The 20,864-nt window shown below is 41.1% G+C and overlaps 2 protein-coding genes and 1 long non-coding RNA gene across 3 annotated transcripts in view; 1 reads left to right on the plus strand and 2 right to left on the minus strand.

Annotated features, from left to right (window-relative positions):
* GPR39 (G protein-coupled receptor 39) overlaps window positions 1-4,117 on the plus strand; it is a 74,517-nt gene extending 70,400 nt beyond the window's left edge. Inside the window, exon 2 of the mRNA XM_035332352.1 lies at window positions 3,572-4,117. Coding sequence (XP_035188243.1) covers window positions 3,572-4,086 — 515 coding nt within the window. The 3' untranslated portion in view covers window positions 4,087-4,117. The remainder of the gene's footprint in view (window positions 1-3,571) is intronic.
* LOC118170243 lies at window positions 1,803-3,578 on the minus strand. The gene is made up of 2 exons (XR_004752589.1): window positions 2,430-3,578; window positions 1,803-2,326 (listed from the first exon to the last, which is right to left on the minus strand). It is a non-coding gene; the product is annotated as an uncharacterized LOC118170243 (long non-coding RNA).
* Window positions 3,945-20,763, minus strand: LYPD1 (LY6/PLAUR domain containing 1). The gene is made up of 3 exons (XM_035332353.1): window positions 20,382-20,763; window positions 19,612-19,749; window positions 3,945-4,665 (listed from the first exon to the last, which is right to left on the minus strand). The coding sequence occupies exons 1-3, from the start codon at window positions 20,431-20,433 to the stop codon at window positions 4,430-4,432; spliced, it is 426 nt and encodes a 141-aa protein (XP_035188244.1). The 5' UTR covers window positions 20,434-20,763; the 3' UTR covers window positions 3,945-4,429.
* Window positions 20,764-20,864: the final 101 nt, after the last annotated feature.

Consider the following 20,864-nt stretch of genomic DNA (forward strand, 5'->3'; position numbering starts at 1 on the left):
GTCTGCTTTTGGTTGTTGTTCCATTGAAATATGCACATCAATGTTAAACGAATTATAAGCTCAAACACTTACTTAAAAGGTGGTGTATTCACTTACACATAGTCAATTAGATAACACAAGGTCTCCTGGCTTCTGGTGGCACAGTCTGATGCACTTCTGAAGATTAAACCGAGTGATTCAAACCTGTGTGGGAAATGTCAGGCACTGGGGGTGGAGGTCACCGGACCACAGCATCACTCTGTTTATAAACATCATTATTCCATGGGAGATAAATCTCTGCTCTCACCTAGCACGTCACTGCAGTGCAGTAGTTAGGAAAACAGAAAAATAAATAAAACAAATGGAGCTACTAATCGTTTTCACTTTAATAAGAAGGAGTGGAAAGAGAAGCTGAATATGAGATGAAATGTGAAGGAGTTTAATTCCTAGCAGGCAGCAAGTGCTAGGGAAAAAGTGCATGAGTACTGACATGAGATGCAGTTTGTTTTACATTTGAGTTGATATTAAGTTATTTAATTCTGCACATCACATTACAAGATTAAAATCTATATAGCCTGTGTACATGTTCAAATTGCAGCAATAATTCAGTCAAAATATTTAATCTGTTAAGGTCTGAACGTAAAGCTTTTTCTTTTGATGCACTTAGGCTTACTTCATACTTTTAAGTGTTAACAGCTGGAAAAAATACTGCAAATTTGTCAGGATGCTTATTTCTATGGCGCAGCTCCTTTGAACCAATACACTTTTATTTTTTATTTCGTTTCCAAGTGTAAAAATTCAGTTACTTATCACTGGCAAATGAGGAAGTTTTACAGACATTTCCTCCGAACCCAAAAAGTCTAACCTCCTCCATACTATGCAAGGGCACGAGCAGCTCATTTTTCACTTGCTGTACAGACAACAAAATATTCAATTGCCCGGAACAAAAGTCTCTGAAGGATATAAGGGAGAATCTCAAGCATTTGGCAGTTTGGCCTAAAAAGAAAGGTCAATGGCAAAGAATTCAGATAGAAGTGAAAAATTAGACTTCTCAGTGCACCGCATATGAGCTTTATAACTGAATGCACGCAGTGTTTGCCCAGTTTTTCACAGCATCATTCATAATTTAGGAAACTATTAATCAGGATGATGAAATATCCTTTTTGTAACTAATAACACAAATTTTACACAATAGAGCTTATTTTCTTTCCAGTTGAAAGAGATCATATGGTAAAATTTGGCAAGAATTTTGCAGGCCCTGGTTTGTGGGCTTTGTGTTTAAGCTGCACAGGAAAAAACTCACCCCAGAAGAGCGGCAGCGTCCTGCTGCCATCTCTTTATAAGGCTCAGTCACTGCTTGGGGCTCCTTGTTTTCAGTCGGTCCGTGCCAGGACCACTATCCTTGCTTGTATTTGTTAAGCTGATAGCAGATTAAAAAAAAAACAAAACACTGAAGACTATAAAATTTGCAGGACTAATTAAAAAAATGCAGATCAGTTTATGCCAGGAACTGAAACAAATCAGGCAAGAAGTCAGGGAAAGAGTCGGGCAGCCAAGCAGGGGCATGGGACTGTTTAAGAATAGGGATGAGAATACAGAGACTGTCACTAATGGAAGTAAGGGGAGTTAAAGAACAGAAAATGGCAAAGATGTCCGCTTTTATCACTTGCTTACTAAAAACAGGCATCCCAGTCGTCCTCCCCGCCCCAACCCTGTTAACCTATTGCCGTATTTTTCAGCTAGGCTACTTCCCCATCCTTTCAAAATTACCGTGACATTAAGTGACTATTTTTTCTGTGACATTAAGCGATGAGGGAAACACATGAGCAAGACGACGACTTTTATTTGGTATCTGTTATTCAGTGAGATCATAATTATGGCTTTCATTAAGAAAATCAACTTCTTCAAGAAAACCTGACGTTTCATGCCTTTTCTTTGATGGAGATGGTGGTGGAGAGAATGGGGAAATACCCTGTTTAAGTTCTGGCAGTTTCAAAGTAAAAAAACTTTATTTTCTTCCACCCTTCCCTTTACATTCATGTCTGCTCACTAGTAAAATATCATTTTTCTGGCTTGCAAACAGTGGAAATGTACTATTTCAGAATTGCATTCCTACAGTGATCTGTTTAATGGGGGCATCTGCCATTCTAGACAAGTAAGAATTAACATTTTTCTGTGCTTCTGCTGGGAAAGGAGGCACGGCATTGCAGAAGATAAAAACCGCAAGTGTCTCTGGAAAGGCAAACCACGCACCAGCAAGATACTCTCTACTACTTTGTGCACTTGCAGCAGGGAAGCCAGCCTGCACCTTGCAGTCCCTCTGAAGCATTCACATAAGGCACGCTTCCTGCAAAGAGAACAACAAAGTGGGAACAGTAAACTTGTGGCTCTGTTTCGTTTCAGAAGTAAAGCTTTGAGGGGGAGCACTGAGGAGGAATTACCTCCTGTACCTCACAGTTCATGTAAGATGCCAGCACATCCAGCGCCTCTGCGTGCTGGAAGCGGTGGGTGCCAGTGAGGACTGGGGTGCCCGTCCTGGGTGCCCGTCCTGGGTGCCCCTCCCCTGCTCCATCTCCTGGCGGGAGCAGAGCTCGCCCATCACCGCTGTGTTTCTCCAGGGCTGCACTTCTGAGGATGCCATTGCTGCTGCAGCTCCGCTGAACGCCAGTCCACAGAGGCAGCATCTTCAGACACCCAACACTTAAGCCACCCCCTTTTTAATGCTATCAGTGATGCAGCAACGTGTATTTATATCTACGTATAAATACAAAATGGTCGGATACCACATTTTTAAGCATAATTTATAATCTGAAACTGTTTACACTTTCATGATTAGGCTTGGGTTTTTCTCATTTACATTCATAATTTAATTCCACTGGAATATGATTTTAAGAAAGCCCAACAAATCTTAATTACCATAAAAAGATCCATACATATTTTACTTAAAAATATCTTCTGTAAGAGGAAATTTACCAAAAATAACACCAAATATATTATTATGCATACAGTTTCTTCTTTTTTTTTTGTAAAGTACAAACAAGAATCTGATCTCTTTTGGGTATTGCCTGATCTTATATGGCTATAGGTTCTATTTATTTTGTTCACTTGTTTTTCAAAATAAAGGGAAAAACATAAAAAGTGTAAGAACACAGACCAAAACAAAGATCCATTCTTTCCAAAGATATAGGCATCGATGAAAGAACACCTCAAAAACTAATAAATGGCAATAGGTACAAAGAAACACTATCCAAGCACTGTGCGATCTTTTGTCTGTAGAGTATGCTGCAATGACCTCATAACAGTAATTAAAACAAACAAACAAACAAAATGCTCCTGGCAGAAAAAGCTGTTAAGCAAAACACTGAAAAACTGGTACTATTTCCTAACCAGTAAGTGCAGAACTGATACTAGGTCCTTTCTGTTTTTTTTCCCCCCACATACGCACACTTCTCCCTCTGAGACAATGCTCTCAGACGCATGGTCTGATTTTTGGGTGGTCCTTTGGGGACCCAGGCATTGGACTTGTTGATCCTCGTGGATCCCTTCCGGCTCGGGATATTCTGTGACTCTGTGCTTCTCTTTTTGTTCACAGGGCTGATTGTTGCAACTCTGGCAATATGCTGGATGCCAAACCAGGTTAGAAGGATCCTGGCTGCTGCGAAACCAAAGCAGGACTGGACCGTCTCCTACTTCAGAGTGTACATCACTCTTCTTCCCATCGCTGACATCTTCTTCTACCTCAGCTCCGTGGTGAACCCCCTGCTGTACAACATCTCCTCTCAGCAGTTCCGCAGCGTGTTTCTGCAGGTCCTCCGCTGCCACCTGACCATACAGCATGCCAACAAAGAGAAGTTCCTCAAAGCCAACCTGAGCTCGAGAGCAAGAAGCAGACGGTCCCTGCGCCCGCTGTTCTTTTCCTCTGTGCGCAATTCTTCTACAAAGAGCAGCAAGAAAGTTTTTTTAAGTACTTTTCAGAACGAGACCAACTGCAGCCCACAGAAACCAGGTCTTGAATCGCCGGAGTCCAGCTCGGAAGTAGTGCCACTGGAGGTGAGCTCAGAGCCCACTCCAGACACACAAACCAGCCTTTGTGAAAATGAAGTATGACTTTATAAGGCAAAGTTAATGAACAGCAGTGAACTTAGAAACATGTGAATTACAGTGACTGAGGAACTGACTACATCTTAAATGCAATAACACAGACGGATTTGTTTCCAGTTATGCAAAGAGAGCAGGAGTTCTGGATCTTGCTGTTTAGATTTTTAAGTGCACACTGGAAATTCAATCTGCTAACTGAATTCATTAGCTGCCAAAAATGTCAGCCTCTTTCTCCCCACAGCCACTGAACTTCCATCACTGTTGATAGGGATTTGGAAACAGAAAATAATTGCAGTGTCTTTGAAGAAAGGAGACAGGACAAACTGTGCAGAGCAAAAATCTTGCTCAAAGTTTAGCAATACAAAAACATGAGAGACAATTTAAGGAGCAGAGCAGTGGTTATCATGTGTGCCCTCGGCACCACACCAGAATTCCCTCTCTTCTTTGGCCGGGGTCCATTGCAGAGTGGAGTGTTGCAGCAGCTGATACAAACAGAGTTCACTTTCCCAGGAGAGCAAAAGGACTGATATCCAGCAGAGGCTATCAGACAGGCTGCTGAAGATGCGCAGGATTTGCGATACATGATTCCTGTGACACAGAACAAAGGTTACTCAGCTTGGTACGAACCTAGTTTTCCTTTATAACGTGAGTCACACTTGAAAACTGTTGCAAAACCAGTTACATCTCCAAAGGAATGCTGGTGATTAAGCCACAAACCTCAGCTGGGACGTAACTACCAGCTCTGCACTGCAGGAGAATCACGGCCACCCTTTCTGCGATTTTTCTTTTCTTTAATTCTGGTTGGAACCAAAAATACCACAAAGTTGATTCAAATAATGTATATCAAAATGTATTTTTTAACCAGAATTTTCCATCTTCTGGAGTATATTGTTTGGATACCTACAAGTGGAATGCAGTTAGTTTGAAAATTACTTTTGATGCTGAACGTCTGAATTAAGGTGTCTACATAGCTACTGTTTTATATGCTGTTAATATGCCTTCTAATGCTTTTTTTCCCTTGTTGCTTTGCCACACAGACACAAGTAACCAAGAATAAAAGGAGAATGACTATCAGCAAAACTTTCTTCTTCCCTTCCCCCACCTGTTTATGTTAAGGAAAAACTAGAAGTACTTTTCCAAGTAATAGCAGTTCTTGCTCTCTTTGAAGTTTAACACTTCAACAAATAATTTCCATTTGGACAGAAATGGGTTTTCTGAAAGTCTTTTATTTATGAGTAAATTTAATCTATTTTAATTAGTTAATTTAATTAAATTTGTAATTTCTTAAATTCTTCGTATCTGAAAAAAAAACATGTACATTCTGATGCACATAGCTGTTATTTTAAAAATGTTTCATAAAGGCTCTAAAATAAATAGTTGTATTCCCCCTCCCATCCACTCCCAAACACAGCAGGAACCAGTTGTGGCAGTTGTACCTCTCATTGCTCTAAAATTCCCCCACAAGTGATGCAGTAGAAATTGTGCTGGAGAAAGGCATTCAACATCTACATACTGGAGGTTTGCTCGTATTGTCTTGCAGTTGCAGAAAGAGGTAAATATTTCTAAGGCTAATAAAATCGCGATTCCTTTAGAATAAGGGATTCTCAAAAGGATTTTTCTTTTCCCCCTCTGAAGGACATGGGACCAGGATTCCCTCAAAGAGTGCCTCCAAACCCTGAAGCATGTTCCATAAAGTTTCCCAAATGCACAGTGATTAAGACTTTATTTTATTTTTTTTTAAAGAAATGGGGCAGGAAAATAACCTGTGGGTTTTGAACTTAGAGCACCTGCAGGTACCTGTTAAGTCCCCAGGAACTTCAGAAACAAGCACTGCAGCAGCACCTGCACAGTTCAGTAGATATTTCTGCAGTAGCAACTGGCACTACACTACTAAGTGCTGTTTATTTGGGTTATGTTCAGAAAGAAAGAGTTCCTGCCTTCAGAGGACCTTAATTAAAGCAGTTCTTTTGTATTGTCACTACTTTGCTGCCATTCAAACAACATGGGGACTTCTCTGGTTTGTGTTGTCCCCCCCACCCCAAATCTGAACTCTGAGATGTGTTTTAAGGCTGTCAGGTTAAACTTATGAAGAGAAGCCCTGAAGACAGTGTTAAATCTTCCTCTGTCTCCAGTGAGCTTCAATCAATCAACACAGCAGGTAGAGCCCTTTCTCAAGAAGCAAGAGGAGCTACAGACGGCTCTAACCATAACAGCAAAGGCTCACTGATCAAGAGGCACAATATTAGAATAGTTCACAAAAAGGAGAAAAAGGAGAGCTCTGTCCCTGCTGACACACCATTGCCAGGGGGCCTCGACTGTGCTGCCACTGGTAGGCTTGTGATACTGAAATTTCAGTAGACGTCTCCCACAAAGATCTGGTATTTTGTCCAAAGTCTCCCTACAGCTGAGGCTTCCAATACGTGCAGTTAACTTTTTTCCTTCCCTTTCTCTCCTGAAAAAAGTAGTCTTGCATTCAGCGGAGCTAAGCACAGTGATTGTTTCCCCCCCTCTAATCCAGCACCTCTTCATCATCTATTCCTTCCCTACAGCTACAGCCACCTGCCTAACTCAGCCATTCCTCAGTCTTCCATACACACAGCAGCAAATCTCAGTATCTCAGTTTTCTCCTCAAAGCCCATGTCTGTCAAAAGCTTTTGACATTGGCAGATTTGCTTCTCCCGTTGTTTTATAGATCACTGTCATTCTGCTATTTCTTTTTCGTGGGATTCCTGCAAGGCCCTGTTCACAACAGTAAATGATTCAGGGAAGTCCCTGAAAATATCATATACCTTGCAATATTCCTGTAAACTAGGAGAGGAGAACTGTACAGTGCTGTGAACAATTAGGTAATGCGCTCTGACGCATGTTTTTCACCTGACAACTCTAGGAGACCTCTCCTGCAGAAATTGAAGGCCTGCAACGTAACTCCAGGCATTTACAACAGCTCTGTTCTCCGGGATAAATTCCACAGAATAATCCTGAGCTCTTTTTGAAGTCAAAACTTAATATTCCTGCACAGACCAGAATTTTACAACTTCAGCATTGGAGTTTCATGCACAGATGGGCCATGTTCATGCATAAACAGAGAGAATAATCTCACCAGTAATAAAATCCCATTGCAATGCTTCTCCTGTGTCTTTTCTGTAAGTATTTTTTCCAGTTGGAAATTCCACTCCCAAATGATTGTTTACTCCTATTTCCAGCTATAATCTGAATTGTAACAAGATTCTTGACGTAATTAAAAAAAAAAGTAATCACTTCCATCAGTTTTTCAATAGCTACTTAGCTAAGACATGTCCTTCACGGCCAAGCTTTTTTTTTTTTTTTCCTTTAAGTACTTATGGATCCTTTTCAGCTCACTAATAAGAGAATTTATGAAGCATCAGGTGTGAACTAAACTGCATCAGGATAAAATGGCTGTCCCTTTTCTGTAGTTCTGTAGTATCTTTATGGCAAGATATAAGGAAAACAGGCATAGAAGATTAATGGAAAAAGAAAGAACATTGCTACTACAAGAGTGGCATTTTTAGAACATTTCAGCCACGATTTCACTTTTTTTTTTTTTTTTTTTTTTTTTTACCTTGAGTGTCAAAAAGGAATGACACTTTTAACTGTATGATTTAAAGGTAGGAAAATACTCTTAAACCTTCTTCACACCGTATTGTGATTCCAGTGAAATAAATTGTGGTAGAAAATAAATTAGCACAACTGACTTCCATGATTCAATGCCAGAAACACTACTCCCCTTGCTCCAGCAACACCTTAATATACCGCAACTACTGCAGTTCACCACTGGCTTAGAAATCCTAAAGGCCCAGGAACAGGCCGTCCCCACGTGCCAAAAGGTAAGTCAGCGCAGAAGAGACCAGCCTGGCTGACCAGAGAGCTGTGGCTAGAGCTCAGGAAGAGAAAGAGGGTTTAAGGCCTTTGGAAGAAGGGGTGAGCCACTCAGGAGGACTACAAAGATATCGTGAGGCTGTGCAGGGAGAAAATTAGAAGAGCCAAAGCCCAGCTGGAGCTCAATCTGGCTATTACTGTCAAAGACAAAAAAATGTTTTATAATGAAACACATAAAGAAAAAAAAAGGAGCACTAAAGAGAATCTCCATCCTTTATTGGATGTGGGGGAAACAGTGACAAGAGATGAGGAAAAGGCTGAGGTACTTAATGCTTTTTTTTTCCTCAGTCTTTAGCAGCTAGACCAGTTGTTGCCCCCTGAACTGGTAGGCAGGGACAGGGAGCAGAACGGAGACCTCATAATCCATGCGGAAATGGTTAGTGACCTGCTTTAAACTGTGGTAGGGGAGATTTAGATCAGACATTAGGAAGAAGTTCTTTACTCAGAGGGTGGTGAGGCCCTGGCACAGGCTGCCCAGAGAAGCTGTGACTGCCCCATCCCTGGCAGTGCTCAAGGCCAGGTTGGACAGGGCTTTGTGTAGCCTGGGCTGGTGGGAGGTGTCCCTGTCTATGGCAGGGGGGCTGGAATTATATATTTAAGGCCCTTTCCAGCCCAAACTATTCTGTGACTCTGTGAAACACTACTTTCCTTGCTCCAGCTAATATACCACAGCTACTGCCGTTCTCCCACTGAGCTCAGGTAGGACAGCAGCATCCTTTCCGCATTACCTGTAGAAGATGAATTGCTTTTTTATCTCAAGGATGTCCTTCCTCATACTTGACCCTTGCAGTGGTTTACTTTAGTGTTGAGCCAGTTCTGAGATCTTCTGGCACCATCTGCCACCAGCAGTCTGAACAGCAGACAGTGCTTCAGAGTGGTTAATCTGCCTCATAAGGCTCATACCACAGACAACTGCTAATTACTGGATATTCTTGCTTGAGCAATCAGCTTGATACTGTCATTAACGCATCACATAGAAATATAATTGCCAAACTTTTGGGGAGCTTTTCTTCTATCTACAAATGTTCTGAGTTGCTGGCTGTGTAAGTAGACTTCATGTCTTATACTTTGCTTTTATTGGGACAGGGTCGTTCCTAGCTACCTACCCTCAACAGTTTACACTAGTGCTCAATTAGTGAAGCTACTGTGCGATCTCTTGATAGCTGAGTACTGAGTAATTCAGCCTTTTTCACTGATTCAGCAGGGTAGTGTGGGCTATGCATATGCATAGGTATAAACATGTTTTACTATAATGTATCTATTGCTGACAGATTGATTTTCCTTCGTTTTAGCCTCAAGGTCTGTGTGGTTGGCTGAAGATGCACTTTACTAGTACTTTTAAGAAGAGAGGGGAGTAGACAAGGCTGGAGTGCCTGTGTGACAATGCAGTAATATTCCACCCCCTCTTCTTCCACATGCACCTACTACACATTAAAACAAACAAAAGACACCAACAAATAAACAAATCCAACATTCTGAGGTAAAACCAAACACTGACAATTTACTCCTGTACTGAGCAACCTGCCAACCTTACGCTTCTCTCTGCCCCACGTGATCATACATTTAGAGAGTGTGAAGGCCCAGAACTATTTCTGCAGGATTTCTGCCCTATTCCATGCAATTAAGCGATGAAGGTAGAGGTCCTGAAGGCTGTTCTATAGCTCCTGTTTGCAATACCAATTTTCTCATCAAGATCCACACTACACACACACACATACACCCCAGAACTGCAATGCAATGCTCAAAGCCCCTGCTTAGCTGCTGTCTAGCTCCACACATCCACACCCTGGTACTCTGTTTCGTTCGCGTGCACATGCAGGCAGTCTTGATAGCAACAAACAATTGATGCTACAATTTATTCAAATTTAAAACATGGGAGTTCTTCCACCTACCCTGTCTGCAAAGCTCAGTGCATGTTATCTACATGTTGAGTAGCAGCTAAACATGTTTCTGGGACAACAAAAAGGTGACATCATATCTACCTACTTATTACATCATATATAAAGGACACCAGAATATCCAAACATTTTTTCTTACTGCTTGAAAAGGGCCTTATTAGGCACCTCAAATTCTTCTGTTATAGAAGGTACAGAGAAAAAAGGGCAGGTCTGACTCTCCAACCTCAGAGTCAACCATAATCCTAACAATAGGTAACTTTGCTTTGCACCTGTACACTCAAGACCGTCCTTCAGTAAAACAGTCTTTGAAGCCAAACTAGGCAACTAAGATACCACCCCCAAGATCCATGACCTCATTTCCAAAAAACACGGCCACCTTCCCACTTGACCCAACTAACTACTCTTAACCTGTTTCCTGCAAAGACACACCTCAGCAAGGAACTGCAGCACTGTGCTCTACCCCAGAACTGGCTATGGCCTCATGGCCACAAAACTCGTAGCTGTAAGTTTAATTCACACCAAACAATGGTGTTTAGCCCAATGCCAACTCCTTCAAGCCAAACATTCTAATGGGCTATGACTGACAACCCCCATTAAAAACAAACAATACCCCACACTTGCTCCAGTGTTTTGTACATATGCAACTCTGTAGGCATAAAGTCGTATTTGTCTTCTGCAATTCCGTACACAAATACAGCTTTAGCGAAATCTTCTCTAAAGAGAAATCTACTCAAAGCATGCCAGCTGCATCAAATCTTCTGGCATGCTGGAAGAAACTCTGTGCCCAGTGAGGGTTCAGGAACAAGTCATCGTTAAGCAGTCACAAAATCCCCTTGTCCAGCTTGGAGTAGGAGCTGTGGATATACACACAGGCACAGCTTCAAGCATGTAGGGAAGTTCTATATATTACAATAAATAACTTAAAAACTTAGCAGGTAGGTGAACATAAATTTTGAGGTGTACCATGAAGAGACTTTGGCAGAATTTATCCCCCTGAGTCTTTTATCTTTGTCTGTCTCCTCCAAACAAAAGGGTGAAAACTGGCCAACAGTGGGCACTTCATATTACAGCACACACAACCCCTGTGAAACCTGTAACAGTTGTCTAGTATTAGCATATTTTTATGATCTGTATGCCATTTGTTTTGAGTGTTATTTTTATGTTCATAAAGACAAGCCCGAGGACCGTGCATATGAACTGATACTCCCCCTCAGTTACGGTATTCCAAATAACTCCAATTACCTTATTTCACAGCAGTCAATGTTCAGGTCCTGTAAGTCTGCAAGCTTTCCTTTTTGTTGTGCTTAGACTTGTTGTTTGCCTAGCCACACTTTGACTTTGGTTTTGATTATATATCAACCTTTATTTCTTGTCCTAAACTGTCAACCCTCCAGTTGAGTGAAATTCATCACCCAGTAGGAGTTATAGAAGTTCTGTGATGTATGCTGAAATCTAAAACGAGAACTTACTCTACAGCAACACGTAAACATTTAATATCCTTTTCTGAGGTACATAAAATATACAATGTGACTATTTCTGGATTTTACTGTACCAGTAAAGTTCAAAATTGCAATCAAAACATATAGAAATACATTTCTAAGTTCTAGTTTTCATATTAGGTTCTATGCCCATCTTTTTATGACATCGGTGGTTTTGGCATTATAATTGCTCCTTACCTAGAACCTGCTTGCTTACAGTGACAGATGCAACAGTTCCCATTGTGATTTGCACTCTGTCTTCTAGAGAAAGAGATCATAAATGCTTCATCTAATAAGGTCCTAAATATCTTAGAAAATAACTGAATGTTGGAAAGGTAACAGTCTTCCAACATAGTGCTTCCACAGTCATGGTTACAGTTGGATCACGTTTATATTGGTTTAAAACAGAATTTATGTTGCGGAAGCTTAATTTATTTCCTTTATGATCGTAAATGCAAAGTTAGGAAGAGAAAAGTATAACCAGTGTAAAGTATAACCATATCCAACCACATCCTCTGTGTCTCATTTTGCACTAACTCTTTCTATCCCATCTTCTCAACTTTCTCTCTGGAGCTTATGAGTGGCTTAAATAATTTGCACCTTGCTAGAAATTCTCATGAAATTTACTAAATGCTTTATAAACAACTAATTAAATACTATAAGCAACGATAATCAGTGTTCTTTAGTTCAAGAATCTTAGGCACTGAAATTAGGTGACCTGAAATCTTTTACAAAGCTGGGACACATACTTCCTGATTTTTAATCCTGTGTTTTAGGACCACAGCTATTTCATCCCTATCTCCTCCCTTTGATGTGTTCAGTAGGCAAGATAAAAGCATATCCATGCGATTAGACTCTTATGGAGTATATAATTCTGAAAGAAAAAAAAGCAAACCAAAACCCACCTGGTCATATTAGCATATTTTCATCATAATTTTCAATGAAAACTCACAAATCCTCCTACAGGTTCACAAACCCTCTTGTATTTGGTGTATTTTAAAATTATTTTTTGCACTTTTTTTTTTTTGTGGAAAAAAATAGGAGGCTTTTGAAAATGAAATAACAGCCTCCTCATTCTCCTTCTGACCTGAACTTCCACATCATCTTGCAGAAATTAAAACATTTTAGAAGAAAGCTGGATAATCGTTGACCAACAGATGGCAACGGTCTGGATTACCATGCTATCTCTTCACAGGTCATGCCTTCTAATTCTGGTCCTGGAAATCTGAATCAAAACTGCACTGTTAATAAGGTACGTAATAGCACAAAGTAGCCTTTGTTAGTGCTTGCAGCATCACAAAGCAGAAGCAAGGCATTCAACTACTTAAAAATGCATAGACGGAGAAAGTTAAGTACAGCTGCTAATGCTGGTATTATCAAGTATTTTTTAAAGTCACTGGAGGCTACGAACCAAAAGGCAAAGCTCAGCTTTCACCTGCATGTCTAATTCTTTTGTTTCCTACTGTCCGTACTAATTTCTCTGCTCACTTAGGGGGACTTAGAGCCAAGTATTAACACATAAATTCTTTCCAGCAAAGCTGGTTCACACTTCCTGTTACAACAACAACAAAATGAAATGCCTTGGATATCAAGACCAAAATATACTTTATCTTCTAGCAAGAGAGGTGAACTTGGACTTCACTTTCAGGATTGTGTGTTAGCATTTTTCTTGACACAGTCCTTATCTGCTGAAATGAAGTGGGAAGCCACAGTCTGTTATGCCTTTACAAATGTTAAAATATATACTTTTGTAGTAAGTACCATATCCCATAAATAATTTTACATGTAAAATGTCTTGATGCATCTTACTCATTGATGATCTTGCCAATTTCACTGGAATGTCTCACATGTTTATACTAGTGTGCCGCTATCTTTAAAATCCATTCAGCTTTTATAGCTTAGTTATTTTTTACTTACAGTTTTATAACCTGTTCAACTTCAGAACAGGATTGGCCTGTTTATTTGTTTATATGTATTTTCCCCACATTCATTGCATCATTGCTAATTTGGCAAAGTAAGTTACACCAACCTTTCCAATAAATGTCTAGACTAAAAATGAAAAATGGAGATGAAAAGAGTATGCATCTAATAAAAATATATTTGCCTACATTTTGATAAAGTCACTAGAAGCTAAGAGGTAGGGTCAGACCACAGCAAAGGTTTTGGAAATGCAGATCACTTGTGTGTGAAGTGCAGTAGTCTTCAAGGAGGTTTAAAAGATACCAGGCTGTGTGCACTGTATCCTCCCCAAATTCAATTGTATACCTTTCATACAAGTCTGAGAAATAGAAAAACATAAAAAGCTATTGTCCATGTCCGGTGAAAAATGAAATTCACTGGACCAGTTACCACAACTTCCTTAAAATAATACAGCCCTTCATCACTTTTGCACTTGGTTATTTGTCATGACTTTTGAGTCATAAACTACTTGAACTGTTAACTCCACCATTACTCTTGTGTATTTAAAGACAGTCAAAACACCCATCTGTTAAGTACTGTCCATAATTTCTCCTCAGCTGATGCACTTAGTTCAGTTCATGTGAGTTTGGAAGTTTTCCAAGCAACTCAAAGATTGGAAACCATTCCCTAAGAAAAGCTTTGGCATCTGGAAAGTGTTTCTGAAGGGAAATATAGCCACAGCTCTAAGTTTTCAGCATGCAGTACAAATTAACAACATACACTGTATGCTTTTTATTCATGCCAGCATCAAAACCAAACAGCATGATTTCAATGTTACTGTGTCTTCATTTCATCGGGTACCCAACAGTATGAGGTATGCAACAACTGTCACATGCTAAGTTTTTTTTTAAATTGTCAATAAAGATTGTATTACACCTTAATTTTAAAAATATATCAAAAGTTGAATTGTTTTGATAAGCCTTGGCCAAAAGGGAAAGCATGGAAGGAAAAAAAGACCCACTGCCAGCTCAGTGGATGTTCCTTACTGTTTCTAAACGGATACTGGAGATACAGCTATTACCTGAAAAACTTTAATGTCTACAGAATTGCTGTAGGCATTAAACTGTGTTTGCTGTTTTAATCATTTAGTCAATACATGTGCACCAGAGTATAATTTCCCCTTGATACAAATGTGCAGTTAGTATTAGTACTAATGGATGCTACGCATGAAAACAGAGCATGCGCTTCTGTAACCCTGAACAGCCACACACAAAGCAACTTAAGCATGGCAGCAACATGGTAAGATTGAAAAATAAATAAATCACAGGTAGGAAACTTAATGTAGGCCGTATCATGGCACAACTTAAGACACTGCTTTCCTCTGCTGGATAAATCAAATGACTTGGAAACTAATATTGAAGAAAGTAAAGAAAAAAAATTACAACGGTGAGATGATCATCTTGTTCCTGATGTTCCCATGCACTACTCTTAAGCATACAATTACAGTAATTGCTTTAATTACTTTGCAGGATGATTATACACAATGTAAATTAGAAAGGTCATTGTAAACCAAACAAATAAGAAGTTTCTTATTGCAGATTAATAGAAGCAATGAGCTTGTTTTCCAATTCATTTGCAAAGGAAAATTCATAAACAATCTTAGTTTTATATATACAGACATTTTAAAATCAGTCTTGCTATTGCAGATCCTCCCCCCTCCCATAGTAAGAAAGGTATTTTGTAAAAGTATGTTCACTGCTACACTACAGCATAAAGTATACTGTTCAGAACATTTACATAGGCAGGTTTACTTACAGTAAGGTCTGTGAAATTTGCATTTGTTGCCTTCTGGGTTGATGGTCTCATCCTTCAAGCTCAATTCCTTTCTGAGCTATTCATATTGCAAGTTTCATTTTGCCCTAAGTAGATTTTAGATCAGCTTTAATGCTCAGAGGCTGAGCTCTTGTCCTCAGTAAACATTATGTTTTCGATGACATATGTATAAAAGCACATACATATTATAGACTCATATGAATATCATCAGGAAGTTTCATCTGATCCCAGTACACCATGGGCTTTTTTTTGTCCCTACTTATATTCTGAAATGCAGCAGCATGGAAATTTCTGAGTTGAAAGCCCATGGAGGGAAAGGAGAGAGGCAAGCAGGATGAGGGAATCTGCCATGGATATTTCCACAAAGTATCTGCACGTGGAACTATTATAAGCAAGAGCTCTGATCCTTTGTCAAACATTTCATTTATGCTGTTTTCAAACACCTGCATATCCAGCTAAATGCACTGGAAACTTATCCCTTGTGTTACTTTCTATGGGACAAAAATTACTTGGTGTAGTCTTCAGTGCCACATCCCATGTTCACCATTCTTCCCTCTAAAAGTAAAAAGTACTGATAATTTAATCTCTAAAAAAAATTAACAAATTAATTTGTAAGATTCTGCTTCACAGGCAAAATACTGTCCTTCTGTCTCTCCCACTGCAACAGAACATTAGCACAACTGCATAAAACTTATGCCAGATTTTTTTTAAAATAAATCTTTGCTTAAAGTGAGAAAAATATTTTGTCATTTACTTGACAAAGTCTCCAATTCTGTGCACTGATAGATCCCCAAGTGCAGCTAAATATAAATTGCCATAGCAAAGCGCATCTTTGCAGGGGAGACCGAGTTATCCTAGTTCCACATTATCACTCAGGTACATAGCTAATTAGTGCTTGATTCTCAATTCATTTTAAGTTGTGCACTGAAGCAAGTTTCTACCTAATAATACCAACAGCTGGGGTACCATGCCCGCCTATCTGATTCAAAACATGAGTGACAAATACCTGCATTCTCAGCTACTCCCATCAGAGGCTGTCACAATAATCGTTGCCTTTTGAAGCTCTGGCTTAGAAATGTGTCTGAGCTGCTGTTACTTCTCTCTCACCTGAAGCTGAAATACGCTTTGTGAGATGGGTTCTCCAGAAACTGGGAAAATGTTCTGAGACCACATAGTAATATCTGAAGCACTAACCCTCATTTTACAGCAACGGAAGAGGAGTGGTTTGGTTAACTACAATCAGGCATAAGGAATAATTTACAACATAAGTGAAAAAAAACTGCATAGTCAAAGTTCTCCACTGCATTGCTTACAGGAAGCTTAATACAGAAATGAGGCTGAACCATCCAAGTGTTGCTGTATAACTACAGCACTAACAAAGCACTAAGTTAGTGCTTATAACTAATAAACAGAGTGTTAACAAAGCACTAAGTTAGTGCTTATAACTAATAAGTTGTAACTTATAACTAATAAGCACTAACAAAGACACGGGAGAAGTCCCTGGCTACAAGCTGGGGACTATGTTGTAGGCACACCACAAAACTAAGCGGGCAACCCCCTTCACTGCCAAACAGACTGATGCATATTGCAAAGGCTGGGTGACTGGATCAGTAGGTTACGGATTCAGACCATGAACTCTACCTCAATACATCACATTCAACTTTTAAATATGGTTTAGAAGAACTTAACGTTTTGCTTACTGACACAGCTATATTTTACTAAGGACAAAAGTGGGTTAGTCTATAAAAATTAAATTATACTCCTTTGGCTGTATCTAGTCAAGAGGAAAAACTCTAATTATGAGATTGCATTGTCAAATAAATGCAAATTCTCATCTTTCATATTCTGGGTTAGAAACTCGAACTCAAATCTATTACAAATTAAAATCAATATTTGAAACACTTCAGCTTTCAGTGATAAGCAACAACTAAAAAAAACCACGAAGTTATGAGATTTACTGGTAGAAGTAGAATGAATTATTAAATAAAACTGGTAACAATAAGGCATTTATATTGCACACATTTAAATATCAATTAGGAATAAAAACAATAAAGGATGATGAACTGAATCATATCAGTTTTACAACCCATTCTCTCTAGAATTGGCTAACAAACTATGCTTGCAATGTAAATTTCACTCAATTTGAAATACTTAGGTTAAAAATTGTAAATTTCAGCTAGTGAATAAATTTAAACCTCACAGCTTCAAATGAACAAGAACTGCATTTACAGAAGTAAATTAAGTAAAATAGAACAGTAGTACCTGCTATGCACAGCATGCTAGTTATCTCCTAAAGGGAAAATCCAAGTACCAGCCCAGAGATGGTGTAAAATTGCACAGAAAATAAAAAAAAAAAGTTGCAAATCAATTTCTTCATAGGAGTAAGGTCAAGTTATCCATCTCTGGATGGCTGAAATCTATTAAAACCATTCCAACTAGCATTTTCAATGTGCCACAGCCACACTGCAGTTGTTTGCTACTCTGTGAGAAGGAGCATGACTGCCTACCCCCTGGTACATGTGGCACACCTGAGCCTGTCTCCCAGCACACCCGCAGGTGTGTTCACACACACGTGCAGCACGCTTATCCAGAAGCCCCACGCTTCAACAAGTGAGCCGTTCCCCTGACTGAAAACACCCCTCTACCAATCACCTGAAGACATTACAGCAGTGCTCCTGGAAGGCTGACACACTCTGAGGTAGCACTGAATTGAAACATGAAGGACACCAGGAAGATATTTGAAAATATAAAAACACATACACAAATGTTAAGAATTAAGTGAGAACAAGTGACTATTGTTAAGGAGAGGTATTTTTACATTTGTCTACATACCATATTGACAGCACTTCAAACCTCCACAGCATCAGCTCAGACTGATTAAAATTATTATTGAATCTTTGGTGTGCAGATAGCAAAACCTTCAAATATTCATTTAGAGATGCTCAGACTTTCAAAGTACCTAGCAAGCCATAACTATCTCACCTCATCACCATCTTTTACAAGTAAACTTGAAATAAAATACTCCAATAAAATACAGCTTGAAGGAGATTAATCTTCCTTTAAACACGCATCTTTTTCTCTACACTGGAGAGCTTCTGAATACTGTCCAGAAACAGGCACTGTGGATGATGTTACCCAGGATGAAACAAAGTGCCAGCAGCTCAGCTACTGCTGACAGTTAACAACAACTGCTAGTATTTTCATATTGCTCTTAATGCAGTGATCTGCAGCTACCAGCACAAGCAGCACTAGCTAATTGATAAGAATCTTGAAAATACTGATGGTTTCCTAATGCAAAAGAACCAATGTTACAGTTCAAGACAGAGGCTGCATGTTTGCTAGGAAGGGAGGGACTCCCCTGTCCCTGAAGGACTCGCTGAGGAAGGACATACTTCAGCTGGATTTATATGAACAGTGTAACAGTCTTTTACATCAGTAGCCTCTGTGCTCTAAAGCATTAGCCTCAGCTGCAAGCTGTTCTGCCACAGAGAGCAAGTTCCCCTTAAATCATGGATAAGTCCAGTTCTGCCTTTTGCTCCATAAGCCTACCACTTGGTACAGGGGTCACATCTACATGGAGGTGTACCAGTGGTATTGCTATCTTACCCTTCTAATGCCTGAAAACACCCTAATCTCTGTTTGCAGTACGAGCAGGATGCTACATAAACTCCAGAAAACACATTTCCTCATCATCTACCCAGCCCCAAAGTCCCTAATAAAGCTGTGGTCTTCTACTCATGCAGAAAGCTACAGAGCAACACGGTGTTCTGAGAGTCAAGGCAGCTCTCTAAAAAGCTCAGATTTCTTCCATGAGGCTGAATAAAAAAGCAATTTATAGGACATCTCAAAAAACAACAGGGTTGAAAAGCAGAATCACAGCTAGTTTGTGAACACATTTATCTCCAAATATGCTAACTCAATATTAATTACGGTAAGGGAAAAATCTCCTTAGACTTAGAAAATGAGCATAGCAAATACATCCAGTTGTGCCCTCCCACTCTGCCCCGAACTCAAAAAAATAAATTAAAAAACTGTTCAGTATATACTTCTCTCCTTTTTGCTTGATGTTTTCTTTTATGGATGAAAGCAAAGATGACTAAACTTTCCTTCCCTTAAGATAAACCTTCAGAGTATATGAATTGCTAGAGTAAATAAAAGAAAGGAGGGAATTATTAATTTAATGTTCTTTCCTTACATCTCTTGGGGAAAAAAGCCATGTAATTAACTGTAATGAGATTAAACTAACTTGTTATTAATTTCCCAGTGCTGGGACACTAAATCTGAGACCTGTAAGACTGTGTATTAACAGCTTTATCAACATTTGACTTCAGTTTTGTTTGACACCAGTTTAAAGAAAAATGATTAACTCTATTGAGTTGCAAAGTCACTCTGAAGCATAAGAAATTGAATCAGAAGTCTCTCGGTGGGAATACCACATTTATTTGCAGTTGAAGACTGAAAGGGTGGAGCAAGAAGCAACAAATCCTGCCCAACGCCAATAAACAGAAGCATAATCATGACATTCTTACCAAAACTTTTCTCCATTACTTCTTTCTGACACATATCTTGAACGTTCACTGTACAATTCACAATAAACTCTGGAGAAGAGCAGTCATTGTTCAGCTGGAACTCCTCACACTGGTAGCACTGTATTTGCAAACCAAAACCTGGAACAGACAGAGTAGAACAGCTCAGACTAGTAATAATATTAGAGGAAACCCAATGTGTGGCAGAAGTCTTACTTATCCTTCCCTCTCTGCGTTTCACTGATCCTCCCGGCTCTGCAGCTCGAAGTGGGACTTCGGCAAAACCAAAACGCACCCAACGCGTCACCAGTTTCCCCGAGGCGATGCCCAAGGCGCTCAGCACCCCGTTACGAGCCGGCTCCGTTCCGGCGGGGGGTTCCGGGGAGAGCAGGCAGGTGTGTGTCCCGCTCCGCCGGGCGACGGCCGCCAGCAGGCGGCGGGGACCCGGCACAGCACGGCTCCGCTCCGCACCGCTCCGCACCGCCCGGCTCCGGCCCCGGCCGTGCCCTCAGCGCATGGTGGGCTCAGAACCGCCCCGCTCCAGGGACAGCGACCCGGCCGGCCCCTCATCCGCGCCGCCGGGTTTCCTTCCCCACTAATCCAGTACAAACGGTTTAATTACTGTTTTGCCACGCGCAATTACAGCCGCAGAGCATCCTTCACCTCCCGCTCTCGGCAGGCGAGCGAGGAGCTCCGCGCGGCTCCGTCGGGGTGCCTCGCCTGGCAGCCGGGGCGCCTCCGTGTGTGTGTGTGTAGGGGAGGCAGCCCCTTACCTGCACCCAGGCACAATCCCCAGAAAGTTGCGGCGAGGAGGAAGAGCCGCATCCTCCCGGAGCCGCGGCCGCCGGGCTGGCGTGCAGCGGTCGCGAAGGGGCATCAGCAGGAGGGAGGCGCCCCGGGAGCGCTGGTGCCGCTTCCCCGCCGCCTTGCGCCGCGGTCAGGAGCCCCGGGAGCCTCCCTGCCTGCCTGCTCCAGACCCGCCGGAGTTCAGCGCTGAAGCTGGGAGCAGCCGTACGAGACGCGAGGGCTGGGGGGCGGCTCCCCCCCCCTCCCTCAGCACCATGTGATGCCGCCGAGCGGGGCGGGGAGCGCCGACGGGGAAAGTTGAGAGAGGGAGGAGGAACCCCCGCTGCCGCCGAGCCCCTCAGCCCCGCTCCTCCTCCTCCTCCTCCACAGGTGGCGGAGCGGGGGCTGGCGCCCCCCGGGCTCCGCCGAGTGCCGGGGCGTGAGGGTAGGCGCGGCCCCACGCGTGTCCC

The sequence above is a fragment of the Oxyura jamaicensis genome, chromosome 7 (genome assembly GCF_011077185.1).
Source record: "Oxyura jamaicensis isolate SHBP4307 breed ruddy duck chromosome 7, BPBGC_Ojam_1.0, whole genome shotgun sequence".
Lineage (NCBI taxonomy): Eukaryota > Metazoa > Chordata > Aves > Anseriformes > Anatidae > Oxyura > Oxyura jamaicensis.

What these genes read in the sequence shown, in the direction of transcription:
- LYPD1 (XM_035332353.1), bottom strand. Translation starts at nt 20,433, where the DNA reads ATGCGGCTCTTCCTCCTCGCCGCAACTTTCTGGGGATTGTGCCTGGGT. An exon ending in GGGATTGTGCCTGGGTGCAG is followed by an intron (nt 19,750 to 20,381) that starts GTAAGGGGCTGC and finishes TGTCTGTTCCAG; the next exon opens with GTTTTGGTTTGCAAATACAG. An exon ending in AGTAATGGAGAAAAGTTTTG is followed by an intron (nt 4,666 to 19,611) that starts GTAAGAATGTCA and finishes TCTGTGTCACAG; the next exon opens with GAATCATGTATCGCAAATCC.